At 42.1% G+C, this 15,677-nt stretch overlaps 1 protein-coding gene across 1 annotated transcript; it reads left to right on the forward strand.

Moving 5' to 3' along the window:
* Nucleotides 1–2,728: 2,728 nt before the first annotated feature.
* Nucleotides 2,729–13,695, forward strand: LOC311133591 (protein ILRUN). The gene is made up of 5 exons (XM_084167107.1): nt 2,729–3,306; nt 5,591–5,745; nt 5,953–6,150; nt 6,492–6,799; nt 11,843–13,695. Exons 1-5 carry the CDS (start codon nt 3,149–3,151, stop codon nt 11,876–11,878), a joined length of 855 nt encoding a protein of 284 aa, XP_084023233.1. The 5' UTR covers nt 2,729–3,148; the 3' UTR covers nt 11,879–13,695.
* The last annotated feature ends 1,982 nt before the right edge of the window (nt 13,696–15,677 follow it).

Below are 15,677 nucleotides of genomic sequence, written 5' to 3' on the forward strand. Positions count from 1 at the left end.
ACAACAACAAACTGAAGTTATAGGCTATTTATTAAATCCGTTTGCCAGCTCCATGTAGGCTACAAAAGTGGCACAAATTAATTTGCAATGACTCCAGTGATATCGCCATTTCAACATGATGGTCAACAGATGCAAATGTATCATTCCCCATATTTAATGTCAGTTTCATTGTAGATTTTTACCCATAAAAGAAACAAGTTCCATAAATGTAATTTCAAATTCCCACTCGCGCAGCGAGACCCATGAACTGAGCATAGTTTCCCATAAGAAAAGTCGACATTATAATGCAGTTTACTTTAAAACACCTTTGAGCGAATTTATCTCAAGTCTGTAGTGCGCCTAAACTCGTTTTCCAGTGCTTTGTCGCCGTTATATAAGTTCTAGCGCGTTAATATGTTTTATGGAAAAAGGGTTAGAAATAGGTAGCTCCATGATGACCAATCGAAATAGCCTACCTACAACTGGCAAAATGTTGTCACAAGTGCGCATGTGCTGCTCTGTCTCCGTGACTCAGCTGCTTGCTGCAGCGCTCTCTCAACCAGTGCTCTCAACACACACACAAACCCCTTCTCCCCATCACTCACTCATTCACTCACAGCCTGATTGTCAGCATCAGCAGGTCACAGTGAAATATATTTAAAAAATGTAATTAAGAGAAATGCCATTGCAATTTAGAAATAGCCCAAAAACCCGCAACCCGCGACCAACACATTTTCACCGGCGACATCGTTATCAACGTAGCCCAATATCAGGAAAACGCAGACATGGCAACCCTGCCTGTGTTCCCCTCGCAATTGTTCGGAAATTCAAAGGTTGCCCATAAATAGTTCTGCCTAATAATTTACATAATTTTTCTCATCACTAATGATGATTTCCCTGTGGAGATTAATTGATTAGTCTAATTAATTAAGGTAATAAAGAACATCTGATTATTTAATTGTGTTTTTCCTTAGAACGACCAAGATTATTGTTTTGAAACCAGGATCATTAGCTAAAGAAAAGCCAATAAAAATAAGAATTTGAATAGCAACAGACCAGCCTGGCAAGAATGGCCAAAAGAGTGTTCACCATCCCCAGTGCCTCTAAGTGTGGAGAGGATATTCTCCACTGCTGGCCGGCTCTCCAGGCACCATCGCATGAGCCTGTAGCCACAGACTGGCCAAACTCATGTTTCTAAAAATGAATTCAAAGGCACAAATAAGTCATTTTTCGTTTAATTAGTATTTAATTCTAAGTAAGTCAAGGCCTATATGCGCAATTTATAGACTATAATGATTTAATACAAGGAAATGTTGTTTAAATCCTGAGCGCTTTATGTCTCTACCAGCCTCTTTTGTAGCACTCGCAAATGCTTCACAATGTATTTCTTTGTAGGCTATAGCCTTTAAATAATTGAAATACTATAGCCTAAATAAATCATTTTAGTTCCTTCTTAGGCTCCCTGTCTGGCTCATGGCCTATTTAGAGTGTTTATATGCTGTTTAATATAACATGTAGCCTATTTGAAATGATGTTCGCTTCTTACATTCACCTTTTCATGTTTATTCAAATACCTTTCATTCAAATCCATATGGATTGGTTTCAATACTTAAAAACCAATTGGTAAGTCCAGGTAATCACAAAAATAGATGGGTGTTGGTTACATTGTGATTTTAATGAATGGAGCGAATTTGGAGCAGGAGTTTTTTTTTCCTGTGAGCACAGAGCAGTTTTTTGCATGGAAGGACATGGAGCAGTGTGCACCGCTCCATGAGCGATGAGAGGGATTTCCAACCACTCTACTCCGCTCACATGCTCTGCCTGCCAGAGAACCTAAGGGGGGCCGAAACTGTGGACATTTTTAAAAGAGATCTTAAAAATCACCTTTTTAACTTTGCTTTTCCTTAGGGGGCTTTTTTGCCGTTCAGTTTCTATTGTTATTCTTTTGTTTTTTATCCTCTTATGTTTGTTGTGTAGTAAATATTTGTTTTTTTATTTTCATTATTTGTATTTGTTTTTTCCTGTGAAGCACATTGTGTTGCATTCCATGTCTGAAATATGCTGTATAAATAAAGCTTGATTTGATTTGACAGAAGAGTATGAAGAAAGGCTAAAACCAAAGATGTTTATAACTAAACCAAGAGACCACAGCCTGTCGTTTCTAATGGGAACAAATTAGTCATAGTGGGCAGAACAAGCAAGGAGGTGGGCAGAGCCAAACACGAGCTAGCGAGATCCTATTAGACCGTTCTAGCATGTTAGGGCACGCCTACTCTGAAGTGCGCATGTGCAATAACTCAATTCGCCTTTGCACTCCTTCTAAACAACGCGATTTTTTACAACTTTGGCAAAGGTTAACGTCTACAAAACATAGTCCATAACAAATTCTAGTTTGGGAACAGAAAACTGTATTGAGATCAAATGTTTCATGGATGAGAAAATTTGCAGAAAGTCGGCCAAAATCCATCTCCTTCCATCTTCTCCCACTGCCGGCCACTTGGCTTCCTCTCACTACCATATTTGTTAGTGAGTGAAAACGCCAAGCGGATGCTTCACATTTTATACATCCGGTGAAATATCTGTCGCATTGTTCTATCTGTGCTAAAACTGCTTCCCCAATAGAAATCCCCGATCACACTTGAAGGCGATGTCATGGCGACGTTGGCTAGCTAAGCGCATGCGCAGGAAACGTCATCGGTCTAACGGTTTTCTCGCGCCGAACTGCGCATGTGCAGACCGTTAACTCAAAGGCACTTCTTCGATATAGTGGTTTTTGACGAGGTTTGTGTAATAACATGTTCAACTACTTAAAACATTGACTCGAATCTACCTTGTGCCTTTAGATTTCGAGAAAATTAACAACTAAGGAATACTTTTGCACTTCTTTCTATTGTCTTCTCCAACCCCAAACCCCGGCCTGGTCTACTTAGTCTGCTTCTCAAGCGTTCCCGAAAGTCTTGCGAGGTTGCGTCTCTGGGTTTAGAAACTCTGTGTCCATACCTTGGTCCACACACCGTGACGCAAGGTGACGTTCGATTGCACCGACGTCAAACGTTGCCCCTCGCCATGCATATTAAGTTTATTGTTGTTGGACTGGTTGTTATGACTGGACAAGGCCTCGGATTAAATTAGGAGAGAACCCGCCGTCGCTGCCACGGTAGACCTGCCAATGGAGGGCATGGACATGGACCTGGACCCGGAGCTCATGCAGAAATTCAACTGCATGGGCACCACTGACAAGGATGTCCTCATCTCAGAGTTCCAAAGACTGCTGGGGTTCCAACTCAACCCGGCAGGATGCGCCTTCTTCCTTGACATGACCAACTGGTGAGTTCGTGGATGTGGGGCCTAACTTGGCTAGTAGCTAGCTACATTTTGACTAGTGGCAAAGAAGCGAGCTAGTTATAATTTAGTGTGGTTGTATGTCTCTATCTCGTTCATGTAGTTATAGCTATATCTACTTGTGTCGATACATTGCAATTGGCTACGTCATTGCTAGGATTTATGCCGCGTTCATGTGCTAGTCGGAACTAGGAAACTCGGAAATTTCCGATTTGTGGATTCGTAGGACGCGGCACATGTATAACTGCAACCAGTTAACAAGTCAGACATTTCCGAGTTTCCTAGTTTCGATTAGTACGTGAACGCGGCAATAGTTAGGCTAACGTTAGCTATGTAAATCTGTAGGTAACGCCAGATACATTGGGCGGATTCGATTATGCTGCGGGGCACCTGTCTATGGACCGTGACGTGAACGGGCGAAAGCGGTGAGGGAGGAGCGCCTTTCTCAAATCAAACAGTAATCTGCTCAGCTCGGTTATGTTGTCAACAAGGTAGCATGGTGCATCGTCCAGAAACATACAACATCTATTTTCCATTAAATATGTTAGAATTTTCAAACTTGTTTTCATTGGGAAGGCACATAAAGCGTTATTATCAAAAGCAATCACTCTTGCATGTGTAAACACAGAATCCTACCCATTATGCCGTGTTCAAAACAACTGGGAACTCGGAAAAAAACGACCTCCGATTTTGAAAAATCGATTTGAACTGTCATCCAACTCGGAATTCCAACTCAGGAACTCGGGCCTCATTCTAGAGCTCCGACTTTCTGACCTGAAGAGCACTGATTTCATGACTAGACCACGTATTTTTCAGAGTTCCCAGTTGTCTTGAAAGCACCTCGGGAACTTGGAAAAATAGCAATGTCAAATCATGGGGTCAGTGATCTTAAAGTTGGAGCTCTAGAAATATGCCAGAGGTTCCGACTTGGAATTCTGAGTTGGTTGACTGTTCAAACTATTTTCCACAGTCGCTCCTTTTTTTCCCCAATACCCAGTTGTCTTGAACACACTGTAGGAAGTTGGGGATTTACCAGTTCCCAGTTGATTTGAACGCTGCATTTGAACTGGGGCACCTGGCTCACGCCCGGGAGGCTGCCCGGTTCCAAAACTAAAGCAATCAACTTTCAGCAGGTGCACATTTTCACCGGACCAGATTAATCGAATCCCCTCAATAACCACACTTCCAGTCAGTTTTTATGCGAGTAAAGTCATCCAACCTTTTTATTCCAGTAAAATACATGTCAGATAAAAATGTCATGACATGTTTGATGGAAACAGCACATTTGTTGATGAACTTTCCAAATGTCGACAAAACAAAATATGCTAGACAAGTTGGAATCTTTTTGTGTTGTTAAAATTAATTATGCGAGAAATGTCAGTGGAAACGCTTTTATGTGCAAATATTGATATAGTAACCATCATATGAAAGTAAACTTGGTGTCATGCGATGACATGTTGTGTGGTCCTACCACTACGACTTGTCAGGAGAGCATGCAGTTTATTAGGCTACAGATTGAATAAATGATGATGAACGTGACATTTACATTACATTTACTTCATTTAGCAGACGCTCTTATCCAGAGCGACTTACAAATTGGTGCATTCACAGGGTGGTGAAAGTGCAATTGATGAGCTTGATGCACCTTTCCAACAAATATCGAGGGTCTTATTGTGGTGACATGATCATCATTGCTTAGCTGCCGTTTGACAAATAAAAATAATCTCGCTCTTTAGTCCATAATAATTTCATCATGCAGGCTATACGTGCCCTCTAGCTAACAGCGAGCTGATACAGTAGGCTAGAGCGCACGTGCCAAAACCGTAGTGGGCACACTCTCTATAAAACGTTTTTTGTCTTTGTTTTGAAAACCATCAGTAGAGTTGAAAATGCGATGGAAACCCATTTAACTTGTATTTTTTTGTGGTCTTGCTAGACAATAATGTGCAAGCTCGCACCAAGGGGCTCCAGGAGTAAATTTTAGAACACCTAGCTAGCAAGTGTTTGTGATATGATGATGTAATTTGATTGGTAGTGAGCTAAGGTATGCTAGTGATCACGACTTAATCACTGAACAAAATAAAACAACCCTGATAAATGACCTTGACTCATATTTTTGCCAAGGAAAATCATTATCAGCAAGATAGACTTATTTTTAAAAAATGGTTGTTGTGAAGTAGTTTCAGGAACTGGATCAGGTTGAATACTTGGTAATTAAACAGGGCATTGACTCACCCGCTCTTCTCAATGTCTTTTTCAATTAAAATAGGAATCTACAGGCAGCCATCGGTGCATATTATGACGTTGAGAGTCCCAGCATCAACACACCATTCATGTCCTTTTTGGAGGATGTGACAATTGGTGAGGGAGAGTCTGTTCCCCCCGACACACCGTTTACAAAGACCTGGAGGATACAGAACACAGGTGGGGGTTACCTTTTATTCATCCAGATTATATCACCATACATATGATTCAGTCACAAAAGAAGAAAAACCTTCACTGCAATGTAAGACCCGGAAACCACTGGCCTGTAAACGTGTGTGTGGTGGAGGTAAGGTATGAGTAACTGCATGGTTGGCAAGGGAGCATTGTGTCTGAAAAGTGTGTATCAAATGTCTGTGTGTTTCACAGGTGCAGAGTCCTGGCCACCCGGGGTATGTCTGAAGTACATTGGAGGGGACCAGTTTGGCCACGTCAACATGGTGATGGTGCGCTGTCTAGACCCCCAGGAGATCTCAGACGTCAGTGTGCAGATGCACAGCCCCCTGGCACCCGGCATGTACCAGGGTCAATGGAGGATGTGCACAGCCACAGGACTGTTTTACGGAGGTATGTCCCAAATGGCGCAGATACACTGTTTTGTGGACCATTGTTTTCTATAAGGGTGTAATTAATTCCAGAAAGTATCCAGACACGGTTATTTTTTAAATATATATATATATATATTTTTTTTTAAAAACATTTTATACGTTTGTGTGCTAACTTTTTACTGTGAAGTCCTTTTTCAAGATATTACGTCGTCAATCAATGTCTTGAAATTGGTCAACTTTACCAAAATGTCGTGCAGATGTAGGCATATCTGTGGGGTATTTAACTCCCAGCACTCTGTCTCCTGGACAGAACACGTCACCCATAATGCCTGGTGTGTGTCACTCTCTCTGTCCACACAGACGTGATCTGGGTGATCCTCAGCGTAGAGGTGGGGGGCCTTTTGGGCGTGACACAGCAGCTGTCCTCCTTCGAGACAGAGTTCAACACCCAGCCGCACCGCAACGTGGAGGGAGACTTCAACCCCTTTGCCTCGCCACAGAAGAGCAAACACAACGCCGGAGACCACAACAACTTCAAAGACCCTGGAGGAGCCTGGGAGGGCATGCAGGACGCCATCCAGCAAGATCAAAACGGACTGTCTCACAATGCTGTAAATAGAGCATCGAATGGGCTCCAAAACAATCTATCAGTAGTGACTTACAGTCAGGTATGTATGAATTGATGAACCAAGGTTGGCTTGCCTCGAAACAAGGTGACGTCCACTCCTCACTGTTTTCTGCTTAAACATTGGGCCTCTTGTGGGATGAAGTGAGTGGTCGTTACTATATTTCTTGAGGTGATTTTTTTATTTCTTCAGTGCCATGTTTGGATGTGTGTAAAAACAACTCTCCTCATGGCTGAATTTGAAACCTCTTGATTCAAGATGCTGTTTTTGTGTTCATAAAAAAGTACAGTGTTAGTGAGGTTTTTTTCCAGGCGTTGCCACTACGGTACAGTTACAGTATGTGTGCTTGGTAGTGTGGAAAACACACATTAGAGCTCTACTCTGAATTGTAGCACAGACTGATTGTTCTCCACCACTGTTTATCAGTAATCTATGAAGAGCATTGATGTGATTTAGACTGGTTACATGTTACACATTTTTCCAGTGTGTATTGCACACTCACCTGGCTCAAAAGTAAGCCTACCTGTCACCTTAGTGACCAGACGGTAACCAGGCTTCCATCCAACCTTTTTATGCGAGTAAAGTACATGTCGGATAAAAGATGTCACGACAGGCCTGATGGAGGAAGCAAAATTAGTTGGTTAACTTTCCAAATGTCGACAAAACAAAATACGCTAGACAAGGTGGGTTTTTGTGTTGGTAAAATTAATTATGCGCGAAATTGCAAATATTTATATGATAACCATCATATCGAAGTAAACTTTGACCAACGACTCGGGAAAGCATACCGTTTATTAGGCTACCACCCTTAGTGGCGTTGGCAGAAAGTGGAGGTTTCTGGTTTTCAGGGATACAGTATTCAACATAACTTCAGCTTCCTACGCCTGCTACGTTAGGTTATTAGGCTACAGATGAAATAAGTTATGATGAACTTCACAGGGTGGTGAAAGTGCACGGTGATGAGCTTGATGCTCCTTTCCAATAATTATCGAGGGTCTTAATCTGGTGACATGATGATCGATGCTTGGCTGCCATTTGACAAATAAAAATAATTTCACTCTTTTGTCCATAATAATCTCATTATGTAGTCTATACCAGCACTGTATCTGCCAGCTGTTGGCTAGAGCGCAACTCATTTTCAGTCCCCCCCCCCCCACTCAGACCGTCCTAGCAACATTTTTGCTTTGCTAAGAAGCTATTTTTGTTTCTTTTTGACAATTTTAATGGCGAAGGTGCATAAAGATGTCGGAATTCAGATATCATTTTTTTAGCACTATCCACAGAGCTTTGAAACTACAGTGCGCGACATGGTTCAGTGCACGAATAAATCAGCACAATCAATTTTTTTGTTTTTTTACATTGCCGGCGTCTTGGAGCAAAAATGTAGATACATACATAAAGAGTAACGAAGAGGAATGTACAATACGGCTAACTTAGCAAACAAGGCATTTGTGGTAAGTGCAACAATCACGGTAAGGTACACTACATGACCAAAAGTATGTGGACACCTGCTCGGTGAACATCTCATTCCAAAATCATGGGCATTAATATGGAGTTGGTCCCCCCTTTGCTGCTATAACAACCTCCACTCTTCTGGGAAGGATTTCCACTAGATGTTGGAATATTGCTGCGGGGACTTCCATTCAGCCATGAGCATTAGTGAGGTCGGGCACTGATGTTGGGTGATTAGGCCTGGCTCGCAGTCGGCGTTCCAATTCGTCCCAAAGGTGTTCGATGGGGTTGAGGGAAGGGCTCTGTGCAGGCCAGTCAAGTTCTTCCACACCGATCTCCACAAACCATTTCTGTATGGACCTCACTTTGTGCATGGGGGCATTGTCATGCTGAAACAGGAAAGGGCCTTCCCCAAACTGTTTCCACAAAGTTGGAAGCAAAGAATCGTCTAGAATGTCATTGTATGCTGTAGCGTTAAGATTTCCCTTCACTGGAACTAAGGGACCTAGCTCAAACCATAAAAAACACAGTATGCACTATGCATTCGGGCAGGTAGCGTTCTCCTGGCATCTGTAAGTCGCTCTGGATAAGAGCGTCTGCTAAATGACCAATTTATTTATTTATTTATTTATCTGCCAAACTCAGATTCGTCCGTCAGACTGCCAGATGGTGTAGCGTGATTCCTCACTCTAGAGAACGCGTTTCCACTGCTCCAGTCCAATGGGGGCAAGCTTTACACCACTCCAGCCGACGCTTGGCATTGCGTATGGTGATCTTAGGCTTGTGTGCGGCTGCTCGGCCATGGAAACCCATTTCATGAAGCTCCTGATGAACAGTTATTGTGCTGACGTTGCTTCCAGAGGCAGTTTGGAACTCGGTAGTGAGTGTGGCAACTGAGGACAGAGCTCTGTGAGCTTGTGTGGCCTACCACTTCGCGGCTGTTGTTACTCCTAGACATTTCCACTTCACAATAACAGCACTTACAGTTGACCAGCACAGCTCTAGCAGGGCAGACGTGACGAACAGAGAGAGGAAAACTCACCTTAGTTATGATCAACTGAATGATGAACATATTGGAATATAGTAGGCTAATGCAATTGAAGTCATGTATCAAATTGTTGCTCATACTGAAACTCCCGAAGTTGTATCCAACCATTATACTAATTTAAAGCAATCGTTGTGTGTGTGGGCACCTAGATTGTAATTTCAGCACCATTTTGAATGGGACAGCGCCATCATGCTGCTTTGAGACAAGCGTGGGGGACTTATCTACATAAATCAATCAGTGTCAGATTTTTTGTTTTCACTGAATCTCTGTTTGGATATTTGGTAACAATTAGGCTGGTGAAATGTTAGCTAAGTTGAGGTGAGTGCTAATGATCATATTTTATTCTAGTCCCCTGTAGGTCAGTTGGTAGAGCATGGCGCTTGCAACGCCAGGGTTTTGGGTTCGTTTCCCACGGGGGGCCAGTATGAAAATGTATGCACTCACTAACTGTAAGTCGCTCTGGATAAGAGCGTCTGCTAAATGACTAAAATGTAAAAATGTAGCTTGCTCATATATTAGCTGATCAGAACATTTTGCTAGCACTCGTCTAGTAGATTGTCCTACTCCCGACCCAAAAGCCTGTGACTTGTCTGAAAATCAATCGATGTGATTTTGTTTCACTGAATCTCTATTTATTTGGTTAATTGATCTCTGGCAGGACAAGTGGAAGTGCTAGCTCATTTATTAGTTTGCTCATCTATCACTGATCAGAAACATTTAGTGTGCAATAATGTAGCCTAAATCCAGTGTATATTTATCTATTGACTCACGTAGTAGCATTATATAGAGCCTAGGCGATTTTCCTATTGTCCCAATCCCACTGAAACCTAAAATCCTGACTCCTGTCTCGCATGAAAATTCCTAACTTTATTCTGTAATCTATAGGTTGCATTTTCAAAGCATGTCTCGCCTATGCATGTCAAAATACCGCTATAACATTTCACCCGCTTCTCTGCGCTGTCTCGTATTGCTGCCCATATGAGAGGTTAGGTAGAGAATGTTTTAAAAAAAAAAAGCAGAGTTGGTCCCCGTTAAGATACCTTGATATTTAAACAATTTCCTCCCTGTTATTCATGAGCTGATCTGCTATCTGTATATATATATATATATATATAATAATCTAGATGTTGCCAAATACGAGATATTCTGTCATTCGTTGGAGGTTATCTAGCAAGTTTAGCAACTTTGGTCATTTTACTTTTGTTTGACTGCCATCACAAAGTTTATATGATTCGACAATGCTATAGCTAACTTGGGGTGTGCTCTGTGCGTTCTAGGCCTGAATTAATTGAGGAACATGCTAACGCTCTGAATTTATGAACAGCCTGTTTCGCAATTCACAGCAATGTCACTGGCGATCAAAGTTACTCTATCATTACTAAATGTCAGTTTCACTTTCTGTGAAATCTTGATATATTTTGGGACAACCCTGGCATAGTGACCGTATCTTGGTTTTAAACATTTTAAATGGGCACTTCCAAATTTTGCAGTATTTACCGGGACTCTCGGGATAAATAGGAATTATTCCTGGTATTGAAATGTGGTAGAATTTTGGGAAGATATTAATCCCTAGTACTTAATTGTTACCCAGAAATGATTTGATATTGAGATAAAAACGGATACATTGGACCTTTTTTAAGCCTAGTCCTGGACTAAAAAGCATTCTCAATGGAGATTCTCCTTGTAGTCCTAATCTGTGTCTGGGAAACCGGCCCTATATGTCAGTTGGTGGTTACAATATCCTCACTGAGCAACAACATCCACCATTACAGCAGCTGTACACCACCTGCTTTTCCCTAGTTTATTGCCCTTAATGATACAAGCTATTTTATTGTTTTTATGGATTTACCTGTATATATGATAATAACCCTTGTCAGTTCGCCACCATATACTGGTGCACTATACCCTCAGAGATGCTTGGATGTGTGTGTGTCCGTGCCTGCTCTAAATCACCTTATACTTCTGTCATAGCTAGCATTTTTTATTCCAGCCTGTAAATGTACAACCACTCCTGGCTGGGTACACCTGACTGTTCAGAAACACATGCCTCTGTTGCTCATTCACAGCTTTTATTGACTCAATAATGGACTGCGGTACTTCCTTACATACTGCTGAGCTTATCTTTCTGAGGGATACAGATGTGCTGTATGTAGGGGCCTGCCCTGTTTAGGATGTTGCTGCAACCTTACTGGCCTGCGACACCGGACGCGTAACTTTTGCAAACCGTGAGAAACTCCTATTAATTTCAATGAAAACCTGGGCGTAAGCATGTCGACTCAGCAAGTTGCTGTTTACCGTAAAATTGCGCTCTGGTTCTAATTTCAAGATTGCCACACGCAGCTCGCGCCCGAGAACAATGGGATAGAGCGGCTCACGCAATGCTCATGCCGGAAAAAAGTTCCACGTCCAGTGTAAGAGAATGTTCAGATAGAAATGCATTGTGTAGAACAAATATGATTGCCTGTCGCTTAGAATAGAGAATCGTGTAAGCGCCATTCATTACATTTCTATCTATCACGTTCTTAGCATTTCACCTCACTGAACTCATACCATGCATTTTGACTGTGTTCCGTCTCTCTCCTCAGGGTATTCATGGCCCCTATCCGTTTGGCCAGAGTTAGAAAGATGGAGATCCAGGCCAGGTGTTGCTGAACAGACCTGGGTATGTTGATGCTGACCTGCAGGCAGGGGCACTGGAGAGAGGAGGGACACATATTTGATACAGACTCCAGACAACCCTCTTCCTTGCCCCAATCCACAAGCTGCATTGAGAAGAAGGACGCTACTATCCCAGTGAATGGCCCCTTACCAACATCATCAGCACCTTCCCGAGATCTGCATGTGTAAATGCTACATAAAGAGTGCTATAAATCCTAAAAAAAGATATCATACTACTACACAACAGTTTTTTTTAGTTTTCTTTCTTATTTTGAGCTGACAACTCACCTCAGTGGACTGACTGCTGGATGAGCAAAGGGATGGATGTGTGTGAGCTTGAGCAAATGAAACGTGTGAGTGGAAAAAGCCATCTAAAACTATTTTGCCTGTTGAGCGATTGTAGGTATAAATTCAATGTCTGCGTATACTGCAGTGTGTGCGTATGTATGTGTATGGTTTCCTTTTGGATTTTACTAAACATGAAATGGTGGATACTACTTCGGTAAGGAAGTTGTGGTGACCTATGTACACATCTAAATAGATTAAACTAAATATAATACTCATTCTAAAACAATTCCTCCACTGATGTTTCAGAATTTAGGATACAGGCCTGTGAATGAGTAGCGCCGTAAATAAGGCTTTGCTGTACTGTTCTAACACAGAGATGCATCATTCAGTGGCAATTGCTTGTTCTTTAGAGCCAGCAGATGGTGCTATAAATGAAACTATCAAACCAAATTGGCTCTGACACTTCACTTCACGACGGACAACGTCATAGAAAAATAGACTTAGCCCTCCCCCTGATGGGGTAGAGCTATCTAAATTCTGGGTTTGTTTCCGCAGTTGTTTCTGCAGTTTGCATGATGCCACTTCAGATGTTTGCAAGTAGTGATTCGATATGGTGTCTGGAGATAGAGTTCAAATTAATTAATTAAATTAATGAATATGCCATTTAGCAGACGCTTTTGTCCAAAGCGACTTACAGTCATGCGTGCATATATGTGTTTTTTTATATTATCTCCTTGTTTTATAGTTTTCTTCCAAACTTGTACACAACATTGAGTCCCGTTTTGATTTGTCAAATTAAGCAACTTTGGTTCTACATACATTCAAAAGGACACAGTTTCAACCCTGAAATTCCATTGTACTCTGCATAAAGTGGAGTGCTGTATACGAGGTTTAGTTATGTTAATCATTGTTTACAAATATCAACCAAATGAAGTTAACATCGTGTTCCGCAATTTGTTTGCCCTTTGGAATGTTGTCATTTTCAACTCTCTTTCTGTCGCCGCCTTCAAGCAATCGTGATTTGTCTGCTTCCAATGTTCCACCAGGTTGAGGGGGGGAAAATAAATGAGTGACAATTGTTATTCATCGACTAAAGATCTTTTAGATGCCCGTACAATAGTATTTTATGGTTCATTCTGATGGAAAGTATGTTTTCTTGTGGGCATGGTGTTTTGACACCAGCCTTTCACATTTCTGTATTTGTCAAGGTCATACTGTTAGTCCTCCCAAACAGTTTTTATTTTATTTTTTTTACTCGCTTTTTTAATCATCAGAATCCTTGCTGTCTGCTTTGCATTTGTGTGTTCGATGGGGAGAGAGAGAGTTGAATTATTAGCATTCTTTTATTTTCTTTTTTTTTTAAGCAGTGTGGCATGGTGAGTGGAGAGTTTGCATAGTCTTATGATAGAACATTTATTAGAAGATAATGTAAAATTAAAGCATTTTTCCTGTATGTATAAATTAAAGATTTGTATGATTAAATTAACACTGAAACAAATAATGTGGCACCATGTTTGTTAGTTTTTTTTCGTTGATTGACTCACTTGACTTATGTAATACACTGTGTTGGCAGGGAGACACCACAGCACAGTTTTATGTCCTCTTTTGCCAGGATGAGGCTGGGGTCCCCAAATGACAAAAATAGGCATTGAGTCCGAGAGAAAATGCAAGTCTACTGGTGAGAAGTAAGCAGTACTTGAGACAGAGGGGCTGCTTCCCACAATAATGGTGTGGCCGTTGGTGTATTGTACAAGCTGTAAGGTATGATGTTTCCTCACAGTGGGCTCTTCTATTCAGGGTAACGGTTCAGTTATAGGCAATCTCACTTCATTTTACTGTACACTGACTTACTGTAAGTGGTGTCATCATAAAGTTCAGACATGCTCAATAGCATTTGAAAAGGTATAATCCCCCAGCCCATTTTACAGTAGGCAAATGGTTGTACATTTTTCATTCTCATTAAACAACCCATCTCTTGTTGCAGACTGACAATATAATGTACATTTCATCACAAGCATTATTCATAATTCAAGACATAGTGCCTCAAAAGGAGACTAGTCATTTATTCTTAAATAATCCCAATTCATGTTGGAGGTAATAGAATATGGTTGATTTAAACAAATAAAGACTATTCTAAAAAGACCAGACCTGAGTGTGTAGGAAAGGGGCGAACTCTGTCCTCATTGACACTTGGATTGGTGGTGGCCTTTGAGCTTATGGATCCAGTAGCCCAGCAGCGTTTTCTTTAAAGATGATCTATTATATTGACAAGATAGCCGGTTGCCCACTCTAACAATGGAAATACATTTCCTCAATGATTGAAGGCAGGCGAGATCAGGTGGGGCCATTCTAGCCAATGAGAGGGCAGATACGCGTGTGAACAACAGGCACAACCAAGTAGTTTTTCTCAATTTTGCCCGGAATGATACGTGCATCCACATATGTCAGTACATTTGTAACAGCCTAAACATTGTGAAACTTCTATTTGATCAGATGGGCAGGGACTCCTCTGTCCTAGCTTCAGAGGAAAGCTGGTTCCACCATTGGGGTGCCAGGACAGAGAAAAGCTTGGACTGGGCTAAGCGGGAGTTGCCCTCCCGTAGGAGATGGCAAGTGCCTGGATTAGGACCTGCGCCGCTTCCTGTGTGAGGTAGGGCCGTACTCTACGGATGTTGTAGAGTCACTGCTTTGATGTTTGCAGAGAACAGGATCATGCCAAGGTTCTTTGCACTCTGGTAGGGCGACACTGTGGAGTTGTCAAACGTAATGGAGAGGTCTTTGAGCAGTCAGGCCTTCCCCGGGAGGAAGAGCAGCTCCGTCTTGTTGAGGTTGAGCTTGAGGGGATGGGCCGACATCCAAGCTGAGATATCTGCCAGGCACGCAGAGATGCGTGTCGCCACCTGGGTGTCAAAAGGTGGGAAGGATTTTAGTGTTATCCGCATAGCAATGATAGGAGAGACCATTTGAGGATATGATGGAGCCAAGTGACTTGGTGTATAGAGAGAAGAGGAGAGGGCCTAGAACTGAGCCCTGGGGGACACCAGTAGTGAGAGTATGTGGTGCAGACACAGATCCTCTCCACATCACCTGGTAGTAGCGGGTTGCCAGGTAGGATGCAATCCAAGAGTGTGCAGAGCCTGAGACTCCCAGCCCTGAGAGGGTGGAGAGGAGTATCTGATGGTTCACGGTGTTGAAGGCAGCTGATAGATCTAGGAGGATGAGAACAGAGGAGAGAGAGTCGGCTTTGGCAGTGTGGAGAGCCTCCGTGACACAGAGAAGAGCAGTCTCGGTTGAGTGACTCGTATTGAAGCCTGACTGGTTAGGGTCAAGAAGATTGTTCTGAGAGAGATAACGAGAAAGTTGATCAGAGACAGCACGCTCACATGTTTTGGAAATAAAATAAAAAAGGAATACAGGGCTATAGTTTTTTATGTCAGATGAGTCGGGTGTTGGTTTCTTGAAGAGGGGAGCAAC

This window comes from Coregonus lavaretus (assembly GCF_964263955.1).
Source record: "Coregonus lavaretus genome assembly, chromosome: 8".
Classification (NCBI taxonomy): domain Eukaryota; kingdom Metazoa; phylum Chordata; class Actinopteri; order Salmoniformes; family Salmonidae; genus Coregonus; species Coregonus lavaretus.

What these genes read in the sequence shown, in the direction of transcription:
- LOC311133591 (XM_084167107.1), top strand. Translation starts at nt 3,149, where the DNA reads ATGGAGGGCATGGACATGGACCTGGACCCGGAGCTCATGCAGAAATTC. An exon ending in TTCCTTGACATGACCAACTG is followed by an intron (nt 3,307 to 5,590) that starts GTGAGTTCGTGG and finishes CAATTAAAATAG; the next exon opens with GAATCTACAGGCAGCCATCG. An exon ending in CTGGAGGATACAGAACACAG is followed by an intron (nt 5,746 to 5,952) that starts GTGGGGGTTACC and finishes TGTGTTTCACAG; the next exon opens with GTGCAGAGTCCTGGCCACCC.